Source organism: Carettochelys insculpta, chromosome 4 (assembly GCF_033958435.1).
Source record: "Carettochelys insculpta isolate YL-2023 chromosome 4, ASM3395843v1, whole genome shotgun sequence".
NCBI classification, from domain to species: Eukaryota; Metazoa; Chordata; order Testudines; family Carettochelyidae; genus Carettochelys; species Carettochelys insculpta.
In genome coordinates this window covers 58070123-58093752 of record NC_134140.1, presented here as the reverse complement: position 1 = coordinate 58093752, position 23630 = coordinate 58070123, and the positions used below count along the sequence as shown (strand labels likewise).

Here is a 23630-nt window from a genome sequence, read left to right as displayed (position 1 = left end):
GCTTGGAGGTTTCTGAAAGATTTCACACTTCATACAGAGAAATGAACTTCATACAGAAAAATGAAACATATGCAAAGTATTAGGTGTTCTGCTCTTTGCAGTGGCTTAAATGTATAAAGAACTGCTGTCTGTGTATTAGATGGAATCTGAAATCTTTTAATGTGACTTTTGCAGATATACAGGCTTAGATCGCTTGTCGTCTCCACTTGTACGTACAGCCCAGAACAAGTTACCACCAATAAATACAGAGACTGTTGAACAGAATCTTTCAGTACCTGGATCACATCAAGGCTTTGTAAGATGCATTCTTATTAATATTGTTAAAGAACATCATTAACTAGGACAAAAACACAAAACAAAAATATTCTTCAAACCTACTTTGCATCACTTCTTGCAAATTAATATTTTGTGGGGAATTTACTTAAATCATATTTTACTGTGATACAAACCTTAACATAGGTGAGAGTTTATATAGTTACATTTGAAGGGACATTGGGATGTATTTTTTAGGCCCCAAATGTAGGACAATTCAGGGACAGTTTTCTAAAACTAAATAATTTTCTTGAATTTCTGAAGAGCAGATATAAATGATGTTTGTATGTCTGTTTTGGATGTATGCATTGTGCTACATCCAAAGCATTGTACTAATGCGTGAGAAGTAGAAAAGGAAATTGACTAAAAAAGAATATAAATGAAAGTAAAACTGATGTATTTTCATTGTGCAAGAAGCATGAAGCACAAGACAGCAGAAAAATGATGAAACGTAAACTAGAATTTTGAAATGGTTTCCGTTTTGAATGTTATACTTTCCAGTATTTTAAAAATTATAAATATGGGCACACATGAATAAGCACAGAGGCTGTATGATTTTGCACAACTTTGTGTTCCTTAATGGGAGGAAGAATGATGCAGTGCTAATGGCACTATCCTAGGACTTAGGAGGCCCTGAATCAAGTCCATATTTTGACAAAGATTTCCTGTGTGACAGAGCATGTCACTTAGCTCCTCTGTGCCTCACTTACACAACTCTAAAATGGAAATAATAGCATTGCTGTATCTCAGGGGGTGTTGTGAAGATAGACAGGATAAAGACAGTGAAGTAGCATCTAGCATTTAAGCATCCCATTGCCTAGTAGAACTTGAAATCCTCAGTTAGGTGCCCAGGCTCCCTATATAACACATGGGGGCCGTGTCTACACTAGCCAAAAACTTCGAAATGGCCATGCAAATGGCCGTTTTGAAGTTTACTAATGAAGCACTGAAATACATATTCAGCGCCTCATTAGCATGTGGGCGGCTGCAGCACTTCGAAATTGATGTGGCTCGCCACCACGTGGCTCGTCCAGACGGGGCTCCTTTTTGAAAGGACCTCGCCTACTTTGAAATCCCCTTATTCCTATCTGCTCATAGGAATAAGGGGACTTTGAAGTAGGCGGGGTCCTTTCGAAAAGGAGCCCCGTCTGGATGAGCTGCGTGGCAGCGAGCCGCGTCAATTTCGAAGTGCTGCGGCCGCCCGCATGCTAATAAGGTGCTGAATATATATTTCAGCGCTTCATTAGTAAACTTCGAAATGGCCATTTGCATGGCAATTTTGAAGTTTTTGTCTTGTGTGGACATAGCCGGGGAGAGTTAGATGCTTAAAAAGGGATTAGCAGAGGCGGGTAAACTGAGCAGGAGCTGCTAACCTAGCCAGCATACATGTTGGGGAAAGGGGTGAGGTGTAAGTGCTGCCCCTCTAAGGATGTTACTGTCTAGCTCTGTGCTGGAGGGCGGTGCTTCCCTCTGCACAGAATTCTTACCTGTTAACTCTTTTCTGGATTTATGACTGATTTGGCTAAGATGCCTTTCTCACAAAACAGTGATGGTTGATGTTGTGCACCACTTACCCCTTCTACTACAAACCAAACAGATAGAGGACTCACCTGGGATATGGGAGACCATCCTAGCCATCTTGTATATACTAGGCACAGTCTAGCCTAACCCTCTGAAACAGCACAGCACATAAGACATAGAAACATGCTGTGAACACAGCTATCATTTTTAGGCTTATTTAGAACCTCTTGCAAATAAACTTACCTTTCTCCAACCCTCCCTGTAAAACACATTAGCTTAGTGTTAAACACTTGAAATCCGATTGAAATGCCAAACCGAATAACTGTAAAAAAAAAAAAAAACTCTTGCTTAGTGGAGAATTAGCTCTTTGCCTTTTTTCCTTTTAATTTAAGCGAAGGTCAAAAGGATTCTTATTTGAGCCATGATAGTATTTGCTTTGGTTTTTTTTTTCTTTGCCTCTTTCAGCACAGAGGGCGCTATCCTCACAGTCGAGTGTCAAGCGCAGTACCTGAGAGTACAGAGCGACGGCCACTTAGAGAACGAACAGTCGTCATTGATCAGTTCTCAAGACCCAACACAACTCACACATTTAGGGTGGGTGTTTGTGTGCTTAGAGATATTTGGCCAGGCTGCGCAAAGAAGGGGCAGAGAGAGATGCAGGAAAGCTGCCCCACACCCCACCTTTATGGGACAGCAAAACAGCCTCTCGCAGTAGCAGACCTTGTGATCTCAGGAATGCAGGGATTGTTTGCGCCTACTCCCTCCAGAGTGCAGGATGTCTAAAAAAGGGTGAGGAACATTCCTACACCCCATCTGCCCTGGTCCAGTTTGCACGGTGAGTGTGCTGGGAAGACAGATCTGCTGTGTCCTAATCAATGAAGCAAATTGCACCATCTCCATTTGTGAGAAAGATGCCTGTGGAGGTGCAATCTGTCTTGTACGCCTTCTGGAGCAGTGCAGCTCCACCACTGCTCCCTGTGCTGGGCTGTGGTGCACAAGCTACGATCAAGTCCTGAATCTGTGAGTGGCCCATAATGAACAAAAACCTTTCTCCCCCATTTTTCCAGTCAGACACCCCTCATAAAAGATCAGTGACGCCCATGGATTTTGCTAATCAGAGCTGGATGGGTCAAGGCTTTTTAACAGGTAAGCAAATTCAAAAGATGGGTTTTAAAAAAGCCGCATGACTGTTGAGGGGCAGTTGGGGGAGCTCGTTATGGTGTGTGTGTGTGGGCACCCACAGAGCTTCTGACTTGAGGGAAGAGGAGAAAGAAGGCATAGGGGAAGTAGAAATGATAGGTAGAATGAGAGACCCTGGTATGAGTGAAGAGAGGAATGGGGGGTACACAGAGCCCCTGGCAAGGGAGTTACTTGGAGGAGTTCATGAGATAGAGGGGAATGAGAAGGTGGCATGGTAGGGAGAAATGCAGGGATGGGGGAATGAAAGAAGCCTCTGGTGTGTCCAGTAAGCTAGGCCTATGAAAGCTGTGAAGTGTGCAACCTCCTCATGGTAGTTTCCGTATAAATAGCAGGAGCAGTGGTGGTTTGTTTATAACATTTTCCAAACATTTACTCATCCATGTGTATTGCACATGACATTCCACGCTAGATTATAAAGTGTCTAAGCACAGTCCGTACAATTAGGCTTTATCATTGGCTGAGTTGGTAAAGGCTTTACATGCAACTCGATGGCACCTCTCTGTCTGTAATGTGAAAACCTTTGAACACTGCATCTAATCAATTCCACAGTTTTAAAAGGAGCCTTCTTGGCATCAGTGGCCAGAGCATACTGGGCTTTCTGGGGGAGGAAAGAGGAAATCAGAACAGTAAAAGGGAGGACGCGGGGCACTGCCATTTGTCTAGCACAGAAACAGCTTCAAGCACCTCTGCAGTTGTTTCCTGGTGAAACAACTGGTTGTTCATACCCATTGGTATCTTCCAGCAACACAATACTCCTGCTCATGCTTCCAAGAGGGGTTGACATGCAAATGACCTATCATGCAGACTGATAATAATAGTGTGGGGAATGTGGATGTGGCCATAGAACACTGGCTGCTCAGGGAGAGTATATGGGAAGAGAGGGAATGGGTGGCATTTGGTAAGAGTGGTACAGGGGGAAAAGGTGAAAGGTTGGCAGAGCCCCTGCCAAGGGGAATGGGGAGTGTGTGTGCATGGGAGGGAACCTCTGGTGTAGGAAGGTATCTGAGAGCCTCCCAGTGCAGGAAAGAAGAGAGAGAGATCCTTTGGCATTGGGAGAGGAGCGAGGAATGAATGGGGTAAAGCAGGAATGGGGAGCTACAGAGACACTGGCATGGATGTAGAAATGTGGGGCCCTTATATGGGAGAAGGGGAAAACTGGGGACACATAGGACCCCTAGCAAGAAGGAGACTGTGGATAGTTTCAGAGGGACACTGAAAAATAAGGGGATAGTCAGGTAACACATAAGAAGCTAGAAGTGAGGGAAAACAGAAGGATGCAAGGAGCCCCTGATGTGTGGGATCTGGTTGGTCCACATAAGCTATGGGATTTACAAGCTCCTCCTTCATTATTAGCATGTTGAACATGAAAAAGTATTTGTAATGTGAAAGAGAAAATAGTATTTTTTGTTTATAATGCTCTTTAGATAAAATCTTACATTAAATCATTGCTAAACTTCAGCTCAGGTCTTTCATTTGCTATACCAGCTCAATAAGCAAGTACTGGACATTGTATTCAGTATTAAAATTAATCGTCATACCAGCTCTCAAACTTTCAGGGTAGGGGAGTGCTTTTTGTCTTAGGTTCCATTCGACCAGCTCCACACACACTCTGGCCACGTCTACACTAGTGAGATCTTTGGAAAAAGCCAGGGCTTTTCCAAAAGATGCCATGGAGTGTCTACACACAAAGTGCCTTCTTTCGAAAAAGAATCAAAAGAACGCGGCTCTTCTTTCGGAAGATTTTTTCGAAAGAAAGGTATGTGTAGTTGCTCCAGGGGGTCTCTCTTGCAAAAGATGAGTCCTCTATGGCACTGGCCGGCTGGTGTGTGGAGAATCCCTGGCCAGTGTGAGTGGGGCTCTCTGCTCCCTGTATCTGGCCACCTTAAAAGCACAGGGAACTCTGGAAACCCCATGGCAGGAAGCTGAGAGTAGGCTGGCAGAGACCACACGAGCCCAGCACTGCACACCCTCACACCTCCCCCAAAGAGACTGTATGTGCCATGGCGTAGGGCCAGCTATCACGTGACCCCTTGGAGAGCCCCAGGAGCCTGCCCCAGCTGCCAGGCAGAGGGCTTTCTCATGTAGCGAGGCCAAGCTGCAGGACCTCTTTGCTGTGTGGGCAGATGAGGACAACCTGCAGGCAACAGTGAAGAGGAGGCAGAACGCCCCGACCTACAGCTGGCTGGCCACCTGCCTGTCAGCCTGCAGACACCCCAGCCACAGCTTGGAGCAGGTCCGCTCCCAGGTGAAAGAGCTGTGGCAGGGGTATACGTGGGCCAGGGATGCTGCCAGGCGCGCAGAGGCAGGGCTGTCCACATGTCCCCATTATAGGGAGCTGCACAGCCTTTTTGCGGGTGGTGACTCCCTCCCCCACCCCCTGCAACCCCAGCTATGCAGCAGTCCGGGAGACCCTGCTGGCAACAGAAGTGGTGGAGAAGATGGCCCGGGGTAGCTGGGACCCACGACCCACTGCAGATGGCCGGAACCAGAGGCCCTGTCGGACGGTGGGTCTTCAGAGGGGGCCCTGGTCATTGCCTCCCCTTCAGGGACCTCCAGCCAGGTGACTTCTAATGGGCTGCCCCTCAGGCAGCAGGCCTATGTCAGGATGGCCTGTTATGGTCCCCCACAGCTATGCCTCCCTGCTCCTCCTCCTCGCACTGCTACCCTCAACCTTTGGCTCCTGAGGGTCTCCCTTTCCTGTCAGAGCCCTCCCCATGCCAGGCCTGCAAGCTGAGCATGCCTCACCTTGAGGATGATGGCTCTGATGGTTGACCTGTCTACTCCGACCTGGTGCCCCACAGAGCGGTATCTGTCTGGGGTGGTGAGCTTCCAAACGGTGACGGCCAGGTGCCTCTCCAGGATCAGGGCGAGCTGCATATGGGTGTCCTGGTGTTGGAGCGTAGGGGTGAACCAGGTGCGAAGCTCCAGGACTGTTTCCTTCTGCATGCGGCCACCCTTCTGCAGCCACTGCACATCATCACTCACCCAGGACCAGCTGGTCCTACCCATGGGAGCTGGTAGGGTAGCTCCAGAGGTGCCAGAGAGCTTGGGGTGGGGGTGTGCAGTGGCTGTGGTCATGGCCATCATGGGTGGGTTCCCCAGGGCCAGGTCTCAGTCACTGGAGGGGGTGGAGGGTGACTATAACGATGGTTGCCAGCAGCCCAGCCAGGGTGGGCATGCAGGTCTGGGGCTCCTTTTGGTCTGTGGCTATTGGCTGTAAGCTTCGTGGCCATGGATGGGCTCTGCTCTGTTGCGAGCAGCAAGGCAGAGCTCAGCAGCATGTGCAGGGAGAGGTTGTTTGGGGAGGGGTCCCTTCAAGGGAGTGCGTGGCTGGAGCTCCAGGAAGGGCTTGTTGGCCATGCCACTCCATCCATGGCATTTCCAGCCCTGGTCTTTCGAAAGAGCACTCAAGGCTGTGTGGATGCTCTCTGTCAAAAGAATGGATAGCTCTTTTGGTCTGTGGATGTGATCTTTCGACAGACGATCTCTTCTGGAAGATCAACTTTCCAAAGATCGCTGTAGTGTAGATGTGGCCTCTGTGTGTCCATTCTAATTTCTGAGAATTGTAGGCTTTCCTGAATTTTCAATAATTACTTAGTTAAAGCATTATGCAGATGAACTAATAAAAAAAAAAGAGCTATTTGGATAAAAATGTTAGCGTGAAATACAATCAAGCTAATAAATGTTCTTCTGACAGAGGCCTTGAGAAGGAACCTGCATACAGGTTGATTGTGACTTTTGGGTATAGTACCTTTACAAATAATGTTTGGTGTTTTTTTGTTTGTTTGGTTGATTGGTTGGTTTTATAATTTTTTTTTTTAATTTTTATTTTCAGGCTCACAACATTACTCCAAATCCTTTCAAAGAAATCCATCCACTTCCAGGAAGAGATTTCAGATAGCTTCTTAATACAATTTGGAAAGAGACAGAAAATCTCTGGCACTAAGTGAAGGTCTACACTGCTTGGGTGAACTCCGACTACTTGTGTGGCCTACTAGTTACAATCAAAAGGAATAAAAAAAAGAAGATTGCAGCATGCTGTATGCTGCTTAGTTTTCCAGTTGGCATATGTGTGTGGCCTTGTGTAAAGGTAGCATCAGCAGAGACTGGATCACAATGAAAGAAAAAGGAAATAAAACCAATCGTGTAAATTTGGACTGTAGGAATTTGTTGACATTTCAAGGTAGAGATGTGGCCACTCTCCCTTTCTTAAACGCACACTGACGTAGTCCTTCATTTGAGAAGCAACTCCGTTGTTCTGGTCTTTTGGCAGAAGCAAGTAACAATCTATTTAAGTCCCTGTAGCTGTATTCCCCTTTCCTCTTCCAGTGTCACAGGCATTTTGCGTTGCCTGTTTCACTCCTTATGTACGAAATTAATGTGTTTTTAAATGAGAATTTGTACTGCCCTGTGTTTATCCCTATTGTTTATCCCTGTGTTTATCCCTTTTTTAGTCTCAGTTCCCATTGGTCTTTGTAAAAATTGCCTGTCCTGAGCCTTTTTTCCTTGTTTAACTTCATTGGAGCAGTGAGTGGAAAGCTGGATTTAATTAATTACTGTTGTCAGTCTGTGACGTATTCAGTGGCTCAAATAGAATCATTCTCAGGAAACAACAGTAGCACTGTTGGACTCAATTAGTCCACAGATCCTCCAGAACAGAACCTGTGAATAAGACAGTTCTGACTTACCAGACCAGTTATTACCAAAGTTTTTAATGTCACATACTAATGTGAAACTTAACGGAAAATTCTGTATCTAATCTTTCAGCAGATTTGTTAACATTAAAATATTTACTTACTGAATAGATGTAGCATTTTGTACTCCTTTCATCCATTTAGACTAGAACAAAAAACAGAGTAACTTAAAATTTTTTATTAGTCATTATGTCTTATGCAGTAGTTCCTAGAGGGTACGGCCAAGATCAGGGCTCCATTTTGTTAGCACCATACGTACATACTATACATGTCAATTGCTGGCCCAGAAAGCCTCGTCTAAATATACAGAAGAGAGTTAGATGAGAAACAGGCACAAAGAAATGTAGCGAGTTGCCCAAATCACCCAGCAGGACAGTAGCAGGGTCGAGAAGAGAGTCCATATCTCCTGAGTCTGTCTGCCCCCTGTTCATGGGACAGCACTACTACTTATCAGCCATTCCTGCTTAGGAGATTATCATGCAGCACTGTGGGTTCTTTGCTTGGCACAGTTTCCAGCACCTAATGATTGGTTGTGAAAGAGGCAGGTCAGTGCTGATGGGGAATACTCTGAGGTGGGGTTAGCCTCTCTGGTAGGTGGGCATCCTTCAGTCTATGTAGACTATGAATCGCGCCCTTCATAGTTCCATTTGGAATCATCATTTGCAGCATCAGCTGTGACTGTGAAGGCCCACACGAGAGTGACAGTCCTTGCTGCATCTGTTGCATGTGTAATGGGTGTCTGGCAGGTCCTTACTGTGCTTTCTGTGGGCTTGCTTCTCCTCTGCTAGCTGTCTGATCCTCATCTCACCCCTCTGAAGGCCCTTGTGTAGTTTCTGCCTCCATCTGGTGCGATTGTCTGCCAGCTCCTCCCAGCTGTCCGGCTCGATGTCTACCTCCCTGAGGTCCCTCTTGCAAACATCTTTGTTGTGCAACTGGGGACGTCCGGGAGGTCTTTTGCCAGAGGCTAGCTTGCCATACAGGATGTCTTTTGGGATCCTTCCATCATTCATCCTGTGGATGGGGCCAAGCCAGCAGAGCTGCCGCTGCCTGAGGAGGGTGTGCATGGTTGGGATTCCAGCTTGCTCAAGGACAGCAGTGTTGGACACTGTCCTTCCACAATATTCTAAGGATGCGCCTGAGGCAGCACAAGTGGAAGACGTTCAGCCTCTTTTCCTGGCGGGCGTACAGGGTCCAAGACTCGCTGCCGTAAAGGAGGGTGCTGAGGATGCAGGCTCTGTAGACTTGCATTTTGGTGTGGGTGTACAACTTGATGTTATTCCACACTCTCTTGCTGAGTCTGGACAGAGTTATGGCTGCTTTTCCAATCCTCCTATTTTGCTCAGTCTCCACTGACAGGGTGTCAGTGGTGGTGGACCTGACGTAAACGAACTTGTGGATGACCTCTAATGTATAGTTGTCAATGCTGATTGGTGGAGGTTCAGCAACGTCCTGACCAAGTATGAATTTCCTTTTCTTGTTTATTTTCTTATTGATTTGCCTGGTGCTCAAATTTCAGTCACTTGTCAGGTTTAGGAACCTTAAGCCTCACGCACCCAGTGAGGCAGGTGAACTGTGGCGGGACAGTACCCTTCTGGCTGGGGGCTGCCCAGCTTGACGGGGGCAGTGACTGTCCAGTGAGATGTGATGATCTCTCCCACTGTCGAAGGCAATCCCTGGCACTCGTTCTCTACACCAGTTGAGCAAGAGCTTATAACCAGTATCTGTTACCTCCCGAGTTGGTTCAACACTGTTAAGCGATGCTGGAGTACCTCTCCAGGCGCGAGCCTGGGCAATTTTTTGGGGACCCTGGGCTGCCCAGATGCCAGTGTCCCCCCTCTTGGCTTTACTGATATAGTCCAAAGGAGAGGATAACCTCTACGTCTGGTACCAGCTCAGCTGCAGGAGTTGCCGGGTCAATGCCACAAGTTGGCACAGAACTGCCTTAGGACTCCCCTCCGAATTTTCTGTCAGGGTTTACTCCCTTAGCCTTGCTCCTTCCCAGGATAACCCACAAGGCAGTGGGGCATGGAGAATGTGGGTAACGATCCCACTACCTCTTGCACCTCCCTGGCACCACGTGTCCCCATAGCTCCCCGTGGCCTGACGACCTCCTCCCCTCCCAGGACCCTCCTCCCCACCCCTCTTCCTCCCATCAGCTCTCATCACCCCCAGGTCCCCCCAGGTTAGCCGCTCTGATTTGGCAATAAGTGGTTCTGAAGTCCTGACTTTGCTCCTGATGTTGATCCAATGGAGCAAGTTCAACACATAGTGAAGTCAAATGTCTTGCTCCCTTCACACTGCAGTTTTACCAGAATGTGCCTGTTTTTCTCTGGTCAGCTAGCAGTGTGCTTGGTATAGGGCTGTTAGTGACAGACATAGCTACTAAACAGAAGGTTAACTGTGTTTACAGTTGAGCAGTCCTCTTTGAAAGTAAGGGTTAAACACAGAGGCTGTGTCTACACTTGCATTCCTCTTTCAAAAGATGTATGCAAATGAGGTAAATTGAAAATGCAAATTAGGTGTGGATTTGCATATATAGCACCTACTTTGCATATTCTTTAGAAATAGCTTGTTTTGACAGAAGAAAACCAGTGTAGATGCTGCTCTTTCGAAAGTAAACCCCATCTTTGAAAGAATCCTTCTTCCCATAAAAAAGGATTCTTTCGAAGATGGGGTTTACTTTCGAAAGAGCAGTGTCTACACTGGTTTTCTTCTTTCGAAAGAAGCTGTTTTGAACGAAGAATATGCCAATGAGGTGCCAGTGATGCTTGCATTTTCAATTTCCCTCATTTGCACATCTCTTTCTAAAGAGGAATGCAAGTGTTGACACAGCCAGAGAGTTGTGGTTAACCCAGGAAAGTGCTTCCAGCTCCTGCAAACTGAGTGGGAAGACTGGGGTAGACCTGGGACACACTTAGGGTTACCATAGTAAAAATAGGACAACCCTGAGAGGGAGTGTATCTGTATCAAAATCTACCAACTTATGTTGCCTTAATGTGCTATACTATATATGGTACATTAATACAATGGGATTTGGTAGATTCTGATACAGATATACACCCTTTCAGGGGTGTGCTCTTTTTTTCAAAGGTCAAATATGGACACCTGGACACACTGAAGATTGTGAGATATTGCTGGCAGGCTCTCCACTTGAGCTTGGTGACCTGGACCTCAGTTGTGTACATACTGTAAAATGAATGGACTTTCTTCCCTGCCTCGGAGGGTTTCTGGCTTGGGTGAGGCTGCAGGCCTGAGAAGTTTCTGATGCAGGTCCAAAAGCTTTATGTGTGGACGGTAAGCAGATTTGGGGTTTAACTTACATCCCAAATCTGGCTTCACTACAGTGTGTAGACATATCCTAAAGTGTCTGGGACAAGAAATAATAGGAAAAAGCCAGTATGGAAGGAATTAGATCGCTGCTGGAAAAGACCAGTGGAGAAGAAGCTGATTTGATATATGTTTTTTGATAGAAAAAACAAACTTTGTGCAACAAAATGCTTACTGACACAACATGAACAGCTGTCTACTGATTGGCTGAAGCAGTAGTTACACCAGTTGCAGGCAAACTGCAGGGGGAGCAAAACTCCTGAAACAGAGACTATACAAGGTTCAGGTAAACAAAAGCTGTGCTAATGGAAATAGTGCTGTTATACTAAACCATTTTTGAAATTGAGTGGAAAGTATAATGGGTAGGAGTCTTTCACAGCTTTGGCCTGCCTCCAAACCCCCAAAATAAATCAAGTCTGGCTGAGATTGGAGACTGATAAAGTACAACCTATTACAGTTAAGAGTATCTAAACTCCTACTGGCTTTTAAAATAGCAAGCTATATAGAGAAGTTGCGTAAGGAGCCCTTGATGTATGCAATCAGCTTGGCCTATAAACCTTACAAACCAATGAGCATTTCTCAATATTAAAATATTTTAAGGGAAAGATGAGATCATGGTTAACTCATAAGAGTGAAGTGTTTACCTTGGATACAGTGTTTGAATATCAGATTCAACATTATGCCTGTGTTAAGACACTTTTTGAGTACTCCAAGTTAAATATGTATTCTGTTGGATTCAAGATAACATAAACATTTCCAAACAGATTAGCAAGCAATAGGTCATAAGCTCATTAATACTTTTTGTTTTTGCCCAGTGCTTGAAGCCTTGGAAACAGGTCAAATAGTACACTGTAGGTCTGAGGCCCTTCCGCAGGAATTTCTGTGGGGGGGAGGAGGCTTTTTGTGTAAATAGGGACCACAATTTTTTTTAAATAAAAAGAAGTTCAAAACAGTTGTGCAAGTGTGCGTAAGAGAGCTTAATTAAAAATTTTGAGTGGAAAGTGATTGGTAAAATTATTTTGTTATACTAAAAAATTACACAGTAATAAAGACTTTATAGAAATTACCTTCTGAGATCTTGCTGTAATATTGTAAGTGAAAAACAATATTTCCTGGTTCCCCTCACTTTCCTGTTGCTAGCAGCCAAGGGCATGCTGAGAAATATAGTCACTTTTCTGCTCCAGAGCCAGCTTTCTAGACCAAGGAACTATGGCTCCCAGGGTGCCTTGGGTTCCCCCATCGTGCCCGGTGAGGTTCTGACCCCTCACCCCCTGCATAAGGCCAGTTGGCTTTCCCAGACCCTGGAGTTTGTGGGTCTGCCCTACTGACCCCAGAACTCCCACGCTGTTGGGCCAGCTAGCCCCCCTTGCTGGCCCTAGGCTCCACCCATCCTGCTGGCTGGCTGCTGACCTGGACCCCTGCTGCATGGAACTGGTCAGCTGCTACGTGCTCCAGGAGCTTGCTGGACTGGACCCGGGACCTTGTGGGGGCAGAGGGTGACTTCAAACCACCCCAGTACCCCTGCAGTGCACAGCTTCTCACCCTGCAGGGCCTCAAAGAGTCCCAGGCTTCCAACCCCAGCAACCCAAAATCCTTTGCTAATGGGCCTGACCCACAGCTGCTGGGAGCCCATGGCACTGGAGCCCAGGAGGCCCGCTGGCCTGTAGCATACAGATGGGCCACAGCTGTGTGTTAACTGGGCTGCATGCAGTCCACAGGGCATGGGTTGAGAACGACTGATCTGTACTTATTAACAGTTACCTTTCCTACCTAATAAAGTAAGGGTAGGTCTCCTTCCAAAGCTATGTCTGTTGCAGACCTGACATCTCATTTTTTTTCTTGAGAACATCCTTCTCCCCAAGATATGTCTTCAGTGAAAGGTTGGAGAGGATTTCCTCCTTCCCACTGTGTTATTCTGAATCAGTCTTTTGTTTTATTCACAGTCAGGGTAAGTCTCTGTTGTAATGCTCCTTTTCTTACAGCCAAGTGGTTTTGATTGTTTGTGGTTGTCTCTGATGTTTTCTATTAGGAGTCTTGGGATGGAACAAGGCTAGAAAATTAAGCCTGGTATTGTATCACTAGCTAACCAGGGCAGGGTGGCAATGCCCTCATTTTTGTCACTGGATGAGTCTTATTCTACATCTATAAAGCATACTTTCTGTAGAAATACATTATTCCTTCTCAGCAGCGCAGGTCTAAGGTGGGCAGGTGGCTGGTGCAGGCAGCTCTGGCACCTGGTCAGCTGGGGCTGCACCAGGCACTCAAAAGGGGCCAAGAAAAACTGTTTGTGCTTATTTGTAATTTTAAATATTTTTAAATCAAGTTTTTGTGTTTATTTTAAATTATGAATTTTTTTTTTTGTCAGAATGGGGGTTGGATGATGGTAAAGAAGTGGTGGGGGGGGTGAGGCTTTGTCAAAACTTAAAAGGGGATGTGATGCCAAAAAGTTTGGGAACCATCCTCTAAAACATATGGGGTGCGTCTACACTAGCCAGCTACTTTGAAGTAGCCAGCACAATGTCAAAATAGCACCCATAGCATCTACACGCGCCGTGTGCTATTTCAACGTTGAAACCGACGTTAGGCGAGGAGACGTCGAAGTTGCTATTCCCATCCAAAGATGGGAATAGCGCCCTACTTCGACGTTGAATGTCGAAGTAGGGTGTGTGTAGACGATCTGCGTCTCACTACTTCAAAATAGCGGGGTCCTCCATGGCAGCCATCAGCTGAGGGGTTGAGACGCTCTGTCCAGCCCCTGTGGGGCTCTATGGTCCCCATGTGCAGCAGCCTTTAAAGCACCACGGACTCGGATTTCCTGTGGAAGGAAGCTGAGAGCGTGCAGGCAGCAGCACATGCACATGCTAGCCCTGCACGCTTTCCAGAGGCCCCAATCTGCACTGCCACCACCCGTGGCCTCGAGCCAGCCCCCCAACCACCCCCAGGGCTCCCCTCCTGAGGGCACCCAGGCACCCCAGCAGCCAAGTGTGGGGCCAAAAGACGCGGGGCCCCTCCTGGTTGGAGGCCGAGTTCCGAGACCTGCTGGGGCTCTGGGGTGAAGAGGAGGTGCTCCACGTGATGGGGAGCAAGTGGCGGAACGCAGAAGCATTCGCCCGACTGGCCAAGGGCCTGGCTGCCCGGGTCACCCTGGCTGCACTCCAGATCATGTCTGGAGTAAGGTGAAGGAGTTGCGGCAAGGGTACGCCCGGGCCCGGGACTCGGACAGATGGTCTGGGGCCGCCCCTGCCACTTGCCCCTATTACAGGGAGCTCAGGGCCATCCTGGGCCACCGGGACACCTCCTTCCCTGCCCCCGGCCACCCTTGACACCACGGTCAACGAGCCCCAGCAGGCCTTGGAGCCAGAGTCTGGCCTGGAGGCCAGCCCCGCATCCCAGGGCCCACCCGAGGAGCCCTCCTTGGGACAGCAGAGGAGGGGTCCAGCAGTGGGGAGGTGGGGGCTCCTCATTGACCTCCCCTCCCGGAGCACCAGCCAGGCGTCCACCCACCGGGCTTCCCCTGACCATGGTAATGGACAGTCAGGTATGTACTCCACAGAGCACACACCCATGGGCCACAGGACAGGGGCACCAGACATGACCAGGAGCCTCGCACACCCCCAGCGGACCCCAACCCGCAAACGTCCAGCCACAGTACAGTCCCAGGACGGCGGCACGGCCATCAGTGCCCGTCAGCACTTGCACCCATGGACAGCACTCAGCCTTAACCACGGGGGCGGGGGGACAATGCCATGGTGACAGCCAACAGGGACATCACACCCACCGATGGGGACGGAGACCCAGCAGCCAAGAGGGGGTGGGGGGAATGGGCCACAGGCCAGGGCACTGTACTAACAGCCTTCCCCTCCTTCTCTCCAGCTGCAGCATCCGACGCCCCAGGCAGCCAGGCACCCTCTGTTGTCCCCCACAGCCCGCTGGAGATCAGCCACCGCCAGCGCCCGGAGACACCCCCAAGGGCAGCAGGATGGTCCCGCCACCACCAGACTCTGGGGATGGCCCCTGTGGACACCCAGCTTCTGGCAGCTCTCCGGCAGTAGATGGAGGTGGTGGAGGAGAGACTCCGCTTTGACTGGGAGGAGTCCACCCAGCAGTGGGTGGCATGGGAGGACTTCAAGGGGGTCTTTCGGGACATAGCCGGGTCGATCCGGGAGGCCGTCACCCAGCTCCTGCCCCCCACTCTTCCCGGTCCGCCCTCCCTGCTGCTCCACCCGAGGCCCCCCCTGCCACCCCACCCGCCTTGCCACCTGCAAGCTTCACAGAGCCCACTGGGGCTGAAGACTGGCCAGTGGAGGCATCCCGGCTGTACTTGCCGGTCCTCCCAGCCCCCAGCCAGGGACACGAAAGCTCACCTGATAAATTATTTTGTTAGTCTTTAAAGTGCTGCTTGACTGCTTTTTTGTTTTGGAACAGGGAAGGGTGAATGTGTCTTGTAGCTTCTAAGTCTGTAGCCAGAAACGTCCACCTGCCCCTAAGGCTTCAAAGATAATTTTCACTAAAAGAATTACTTCTGAGCATAGCAAAGGGATTGACCTTAACACAATGTGCAATGGATTTATTTTATTATCGCATGTTAGGAACAACACATAAAGGCTACATCTACGCTACAGAGATCTCTCAAAAGAAGGCCTCCCTGAAGATCTCTTCCAAAAGAACTTCTTTTGAAAGGGTGTGTCCACACACAAACAAGTGGATCGAAAAAGCAATCTGCTCTTTCGAAAGAGAGTCCACACAGCCCCTGTTCTTTTGAAAGAACAGGCCAGGGAGTGAAAAATCAGGTCCTGCGAGGACTGCTCTTTTGGGGAAAAAGCCCCCCAAAAACAAAAGGGCCCATGGAGCGTTTTCTTTCCAAAGATGCTTTCAAAATGGGGCACTCTTCCTGAAATGGGAAAAGAAGAGCAATTTTGAAAGAACGCCTTTTGTGTGTACATGGTCCATGGGATCTTTTGAAAGAGCCCCCTTTTTTTGAAAAATCTTTCAAAAGACCTTGCTGGTGTAGACACAGCCAAAGTGGTTTTCCAGTAATGCTTTGTTGAGGCACCTTTGCATTTTTATGTCCATTTTGTCAGCAAATAAGGCTATAGTCTTGTGAGATTTATCAGGGGAAGGAGGAGAATGGAAGACAATATCAGACCCCTTGAAAAGAGTAATTCTGAATGTGGGAAATTGTGGTGGTGTGGTATTCCCACATTGCTACCACGTTATGTGCACTTATCACCAAGAGTGCCTTTTGCATCCCCTGCTCCAGGGTTAGTGATCATATTACAGCTTATTCTGTAGCTCATAGTCTACATGGGTTTCACTGTCCTTGTGATTTTTTTAACTAAAGGCACATTGTTATTGACAACTGTTTGAGAACAATCACCATATCTTTATTTAAAAAAAAAAAACCCAACCAAAACTGCTGTTGGCCATCCTATCAGGCCAACATTTTTGCTTGACTGCAATAATTGGGATAAATTCCTTGATAACATTTTATTTTCTTTGTGAACAGAAGTGCACACAATAAAAATTACACCCTTTCAACTAATGCATGTTGATGACCCAGTGTTTCCAGAAGAAATCTCAGAGAATTATGCCTTTAAGTATATTATCCCTTCTCCATTTGTTTACAGAGATGGCAGATATCAATTAACTTGGTGAAGATGTCTGCAAAGAATACATCAGAATTGTGCAAGCTAGATGTATACTGGACTTTGCCAAAGAATGACTGGACACAAATCGGACATTAAGAATTTGAATACACATAAACCTGAGAGCATTTCAATGGAACAGGCCACAGCACTCAAGACTTGAAAGCCTACATTCTAAAACAGAGAGACTTTAACACCAGATTACAAAGAGACATATCTGACTCAGAGTTTATTCTCAAGTTTGATACTTACACCTCGGACTCAACAAAGCTAGCAATCACTTTACAAGGACAGTGTCTCCATCTTCAACATTCATGGTAATCCCAGGCAGTCCACTTAACTTATTAGACACTTCCAGTAAGTAATTTTCTTCCACCCTCCCCCACCCAACCTCCTTCTGTACCATGTAGCTGATGTCAGTTTTTCTTTATTTTTTTCTTTTTTTTGAATCTTTTCCTTAAATTGTCTTAGTCTCTCTTATCGTGTATCAGAATTTTCCAGATCTGAAGAAGTGGATCTGTCTCAGGAAAGCGCATCACTTAATAAATCATTTGTTAGTTTTTAAAGTGCTGCAGGACTGCTGGTTTGTTTTGTGAATCCCAAGCAATGACATGGGACGCTAAAGGCTGGATTCGCAGGCAAGGAAAATGCAGCAAAACAAAAGGCAATCCTCACTGGTGGAGCAAATGCCAAGGATCTCCTGAAAACGGGACAGGACCCTCTGAACCAGACGCCACTGCCGGAAGTATCAAGCCCCGCCAATGTCAGGTTGCACCGTGAGGACAAGAGCAACCACATTACAGCCGCATTTCCTTCCCTACCAGCGGCAGGTCTGCTCCCTCCTCCCACTTCGTTGTTCAGCCGGCGCCTCTTCCCCGGCCTGGCCCCCGGGCTCCGCCTCCCTCTGCCGGGGCCGGGCTGTGACAGCCCCTGGCGCGGGGAGAGCGGCGCCGTGGCCGGGGCAGCGATGGGGCCTCTGCAGCTGGCGCCGGACGGGGGGCGGCTGCTCTGCTGGGGGGCCGGGGTGGTCGCGCTGCTCTGCGCGCTGCTGGCAGCCGCCACGTGCCGCCTGCTGCTGGATTACCTGGGCAAGTGGAAGGCGGTGAAGCCGCTGCCGGGGCTCAGCCCCTGTTACCCGCTGCTGGGGAACCCGCAGTTCTACGCCCGCAGCGGGGAAGGTAACGGAGGCTCCGGCTCCTGCTCCGGCTCCCCGAGCGCTGCCGGCCCTGGGGGGCGGGGCGGGGCTTTCCGGGGGCTGTGCGGACGCGGGCGGGTTTGCCGCAGTTTGGAGCTGGACTCCCCCGCCCCCATCACCAGTTGTTGTCGTTCTGGGGGAGCAGAGTGGGACCGAGCTGCTCTCACTGTAACCCGCCCTCCAGAGCGAGCCCCCGGGAAGGCGGCCTAGCCCAGCCTCTGCCTCCCCCTGCCGCCTCTGTCGGGTCCTTATGGCCCCTGGTTCATCCCCTCCCAGCCCGCCACTCCCAGGGAGATGGTAACTTGGGTACAGTTTGTTTCGTGCACACAAGCTCTTCATTGTGACGTCAGGACCCTCTTAAATGTGGGAACGCTCTTCCCTCTTTGGAGGCCTTCGCTCGGTGTTAGTTTCTCCTGTGCAATGGGAATCATAAAGTGGCCACAGCAGGCAGCTGTATGTCCTTCCCCTCTCTCTGACCTTAACCTTCCACTTGGGCGGATTTTTTTTTTTTTTGATTTTTACCAACTATTTTGTCATTGATGTTAAGTGGCTGTAACGTTCCAGAGCTCAAAAAGAGATTTCAAAGTTTGCTTTTTTCAGAAGCTGTTTTTCTACAACCGCAGGCTTTGAAATCCAGGTTTTGTCTTTCAGTGCATCCATTCGTCAGCCTTTTCCTGCTTAATTCGTTTAAAAGCAACAGCCTAGGGACATAGTTCCCTCACCCCATCTATCCTAAGAAGAAGCATGTTAAAACACGGGGAAATTACATAATTCAATCAGCCTCCTATGTAGATAAGAACTGTTTCAGAAAAACATTTCAAAGTGTGTGCAGTTTGCTCAAAATTGGAACACTTGCACATTCAGTCTTATGAGTGCATGTGTAAGGAATGTGCGAGCAGGAGCTCAATACTGCTGAAGGATCTGGAGAATGTGTCTTTAGAGACCATTTGCATGAAAGTGCAAAGGTGTGCCTATGTAATACCTTGTAAACAAAGCCTGATGGGTAGCAGGTGAATAAAGTCACAATTTATGCTATCACCCAGTGTAAGAATTGTGGAGTCTCACCAAAACTGGAAGTTGTTGTGGGGGTATAGAGCTATCATCATTGCTGTGTAAGATATGGATCGCACAGGGCTCCCCTGCATCTGAGCACTGTGAGGCAGAAGTGGGGTGGGGAGTGGTTGAATCAGCTGGTTGGGAGCTTTTTGGCCATACAGGTGTAAGACTGGTTTGACTAGTGCTATCCCCCTCCCTGCCCAACTGTTCAAAGACAGATCTAAAGCTGGGATCTATAGTTATTTTGTGAGAATCCACCTTGGTGGATACTGAGATGCTGTGGTTAGGCCCAGAGCTGAAGCCACTATGCACTGAACTCACTGGTAGCTGGAATCACAGGTTTTGCCTACAGCAAAACCCACCACACAGCAGGCAAATGGCCGTGGAGCACCCTAAATAGCTATCTTGTGGCTGACCAGTATACTATGCCTCAGATTCAGGATGCCTTAGATTGCCCGCTGGGAAGTCAGTGGGTCTCAGTTTGAGACCTTCAAAGTGGATATTATCAGATTCCTCTGGGAGCAGAAGATAAGGAGAAGACAGCTTTCATCTGTCCATTAGGGTTTTACCAGTTTGAACGCATGCCTCAAGGGATTTCTGAGGCATCAGCCACATTCCAGCATCTTATGGAGAAAGTTGTGGGAGACATAAATTTATTGCAAGTCTTGGTTTATTTGGATGACTTGATCGTATTTGGAAGAATGTTGGAGGAGCATGAAGAAAGACTTCTTAAGATCCTTGACCGGTTGGAGGCCTCTGGACTGAAGCTTTCTATCGACAAGTGCCAGTTCTGTAGAACATTAGTGAAATATGTGGGACACATTGTGTCACAAGAAGATGTGAGTACTGACACAGATAAAATAGAAGCACTTGTCACATGGCCACATTCCAGCAATTGCAGGGAGCTTAAAACCTTTCTAGGATTGAGTGGTTTCTGCCATAGGTTTGTGAAGAATTATGCTACTATTGTCAAGCCTCTGAATGATTTTACCTGGGGATACCCACTCAACAAGAACAACACTAAGACCCAGGGTAAGGATAGGCCCTCAAGACCTCCAGAGCAGAGGCGCTGTGGTCCTTTAGAGCCTTTTGAATCAAAATGGGATGAGAGGCGTGAAAGAGCTTTTTTGAGAGATCATTAACTGCCTAACTCATGCTCCAGTCCTAGTGTGTGCTGACCCAAACACATCATTTATCTTACATACTGATGCCACTTCGGGAGGTTTAGGAGCAGTTTTATACCAAGAAGTGGGAGGCAGACGTAGATCTGTGACCTTTGCTAGCTGAGGGTTGTCTGACAGTGAGACTCATTAACCCATCTGCAAGCTGGAGTTGTTGTCCTTGAAGTGGGCCATCACTGAGAAGTGTTGTGACTACTTTTATGGTGTTAAGTTCCAAGAATGGACAGACAATAATCCATTGATGTATGTGTTCATGACAGCTAAGGTGAATGCTACTGGGCAGAGATGGGTGGCCGCCTTGGCCAGCTATGAGGTCAGCATACAGCACCTATCTGGAAGAAACAACGTCAATGTAGATGCATTGCCACGGTGCCCACGAACATCAGAAATTGCTGAGACTCCTTTAGGTGGGGTGAAAGTCATTTGCAATGGAAGTTATCATGAGTCTGAGGCCCCTGAGAGTTGTATTGCTGAAACTGTGGGTTTACCACCTGAAAGTGTGCCATTGGCCTCTTTGAACTATATTGTATTGGACCAATCTCCACTGACCGTGCTCAATGCTATAGACTGGCAAAAAGCCCAGTTGCAAGATGCTGGCATCAGTGATGCCCCCTACTTGCAAAAAGAGAGGGGCAAAACCCTGTGACCATTGTTTCCTCCGCTCCTGGAAGTAAACTGCTATTGAGGGAGTGGAAAAAACTGAGACTGATACAAGGCGTGCTGCACTGGGTCACAGTAGATCCATTGCAAAATCAACGAACACAACTGGTACCACCAACAGAGTACAGACCCCTGGCCATGAAGGCCCTGCATGATGATTTTGGGCATTTGGATATGGAAAGAACCCTTGAGCTTATCCGCAATAGATTCTCTTGGCCCTGAATAGCTGAGTACGTACGCAGACCACATCTTCCCTTACTGAACCAACTTGATTTCTCCTCTTTTGATGTTCACAACTCCACATGGACTGCTGATAATGGCCCACGTTCTCTGTGACCAAACAGACCTTGTCACCTCTAGCCCTCCACTTGACTGAGGCTCCCTCTTTATACCCTCCTCTGGAACCGCCCCAGTCGTGCATCTGGCGAAGCAGGTCTTTGCCCACAAAAGCTTATGCTCCAAATTATCTGTTAGTCTATAAGGAGCCACAGGACTTCTTGTTGTTTTTGAAGATAGAGATTAACTTGGCTACCGCTCTGATGTACTTTAACTCTGAATGTGGAACTGTTCCAGTTTTGAGTAAACACTGCATAGACTTTGAAATGTTTTTCTGAAACAATTCTTATGGCCACAGTGGAACCCCCGCCTCCAGCCACAGCTGGATCAGGGACTGGTGGCAGGCCCCCAGTTGAAATGGCTAACTGATTAAGCACTAGCATTTAAATGGTTAACTCATTTAACATTATAAGTAACAAAAAATAAGGCTTTACAGTGGAAAACATCAGGGAAGGTTAATAATAAGTAGTGATTTTCTGGTCTTTGTCATTATCTCTCTCAAATGTGAGATTCTGGCATTATTATGGAATGATGTATTAATTTGATTAATCTAATTTCCCCTTTTATCTCTTGGTGACATCTTAGAGGGACTCAATTGAGGTCTTTAAAGTACATCAGCAGGGCTACGTCTACACTAGCCCAAATCTTCGAAATGGCCATTTGCATGGCTATTTCGAAGATTACTAATGAGGCACTGAAATATATATTCAGCACCTCATTAGCATGCCGCCGGCCACAGCACTTCAAAATTGCTGCAGCTTGTCCAGATGGGGCTCCTTTTCAAAAGGACCCCACCAACTTCAAAATCCCCTTATTCCTATCTGCTGATAGGAATAAGGGGATTTCAAAGTTCACGGGGTCCTTTTGAAAAGGCGTCCTATCTATATGAGCTGCACGGCAGCAAGACGCGGCAATTCTGAAGTGCCGTGGCCAGCGGCATGCTAATGAGGCACTGAATATGTGTTTCAGTGCCTCATTAGTAATCTTCAAAATGGCCATTTGCATGGCTATTTCGAAGATTTGGGCTAGTGTAGACATGGCTTAGAGATTCGATTGTAATTAATAGATAATACTTACCATTAAAGATTTATATTCCTTCCGTTATCATGTTCAAAAATATTAATCTGTGCGAGGATGGACCTGTGTTAGTGTACTGGATTGGGACTAGAGAGAAATGGATTAAATTTTTAGCTTTGCCATAGTCTTCCAATATGACCTTGTCAAATAGTCTCTTTGTATGTGAGTTCTCAATTTGTAAAAGGTGTATTAAAAATATTTCCTCTTTAATTTTTCCGTTCTACTTAGGATGCCAGATTCCTGTGTCTGTACATTGTTTATGACATTAAGGCCACTATCTTGACTGGGCTCCTAAGGTCTAGTACAATCAAAATAATATTGAAGTGCGAAACATACTTGCTTTGTCGTACACATATAGTGAACTCATGATCAGCTAACTTCAAAAATTCTAGTTTTGGCTAATTAAAACTGATTTTCTTCCCCCCCACAGATTTTTTTAAACAAATAGTAAACAACTTAGAAGAATCCAGGACACTACCACTGCTAAAACTTTGGATAGGACCATTGCCTTTTGTGGTATTATATCATGCAGACACTGTGGAGGTGAGTGTTCCTATTTTATGTTTACTAGATTTATTTGCAGTGCCCTCTTCATGCTCCCCTCCCTCACTCCCTATCTATATGCGGGTGCTTGATAGGTCTAAGTCCTCAGGGAAGCACAAGGACTGCATGTCACATGCTCCTCGGAGGGGTATGTTGCACAAGATAAAGGAATGACTCGAATAACTCTCTGTCAGTGCAGCTGAGACACAGTGCCCCTGGTGTTCTAATTACAGGGGAATGACTACAACCCCCTTCACTATGGCACTGTGCTAAGAGTGCCTGAATGGCTTATAGTTCCTTGAAGATAAATGCAACATTTATTTCTATCTTTACATTAATTAGAAATACTTCTGTGATTCTCTGCAAAGTGATAGTAAATGTTTATCTATGTTTTGGACTGTGGAAAACCTTGAACTTTACTTAGCCCGTTAGGCTGCTCATGCAACGTTAATGACTCACTAGTTTAAAACGTCATCAGTGTTGTGCTCTCATCTTCTACATACTGTTATTTTTAAGTAGCAAGTAATAGATGGGTGAGGTGCATTTTTTGTATTTATTTAATAAAGTGCATACAAAGAAATCTCTCGACAAGACTTCAGGAGAGATGGTCCGCATGATGAAAGGATATAACTTGCATCAATCAGATTAAACCTGAAAAAAAGTTTTAATTAAAACCATAGGGTTTTATTTTGTGAAGGAGGATGTGATATTTAGAGCAGACTTAAGGGAGTGCTGGTTGGCTGTGTCTCCTGTGGCTGATTATCAGGATATTTGTTTCTGTATTTCCATGTATAAAATATGCCCACTAATATCAGCTTCTAGGTGAGCACGTAACTGAGTCTTTAGATTTCCATCCAAGAAATTCAGTTTAACCCAGTGTCAC

At 47.1% G+C, this 23630-nt stretch overlaps 2 protein-coding genes across 7 annotated transcripts in view; both read left to right on the top strand.

Moving 5' to 3' along the window:
• FAM149A (family with sequence similarity 149 member A) overlaps positions 1-7829 on the top strand; it is a 58490-nt gene extending 50661 nt beyond the window's left edge. For 5 of the 6 annotated variants that reach the window (XM_074992892.1, XM_074992894.1, XM_074992891.1 and 2 more), the window contains exons 11-14: positions 175-295; positions 2299-2427; positions 2901-2979; positions 6869-7829. In XM_074992892.1, the coding sequence (XP_074848993.1) occupies positions 175-295; positions 2299-2427; positions 2901-2979; positions 6869-6942 (403 nt within the window). In that variant the 3' untranslated portion in view covers positions 6943-7829. The remainder of the gene's footprint in view (positions 1-174; positions 296-2298; positions 2428-2900; positions 2980-6868) is intronic. The other variant, XR_012645384.1, reaches the window with a different exon arrangement.
• Positions 7830-16490: 8661 nt separating this feature from the next.
• The window catches only part of CYP4V2 (cytochrome P450 family 4 subfamily V member 2), a 33389-nt gene continuing 26249 nt past the window's right edge, over positions 16491-23630 (top strand). The window contains exons 1-2 of the mRNA XM_074992890.1: positions 16491-17877; positions 22635-22747. Of these exons, the coding sequence (XP_074848991.1) occupies positions 17667-17877; positions 22635-22747 (324 nt within the window). The 5' untranslated portion in view covers positions 16491-17666. The remainder of the gene's footprint in view (positions 17878-22634; positions 22748-23630) is intronic.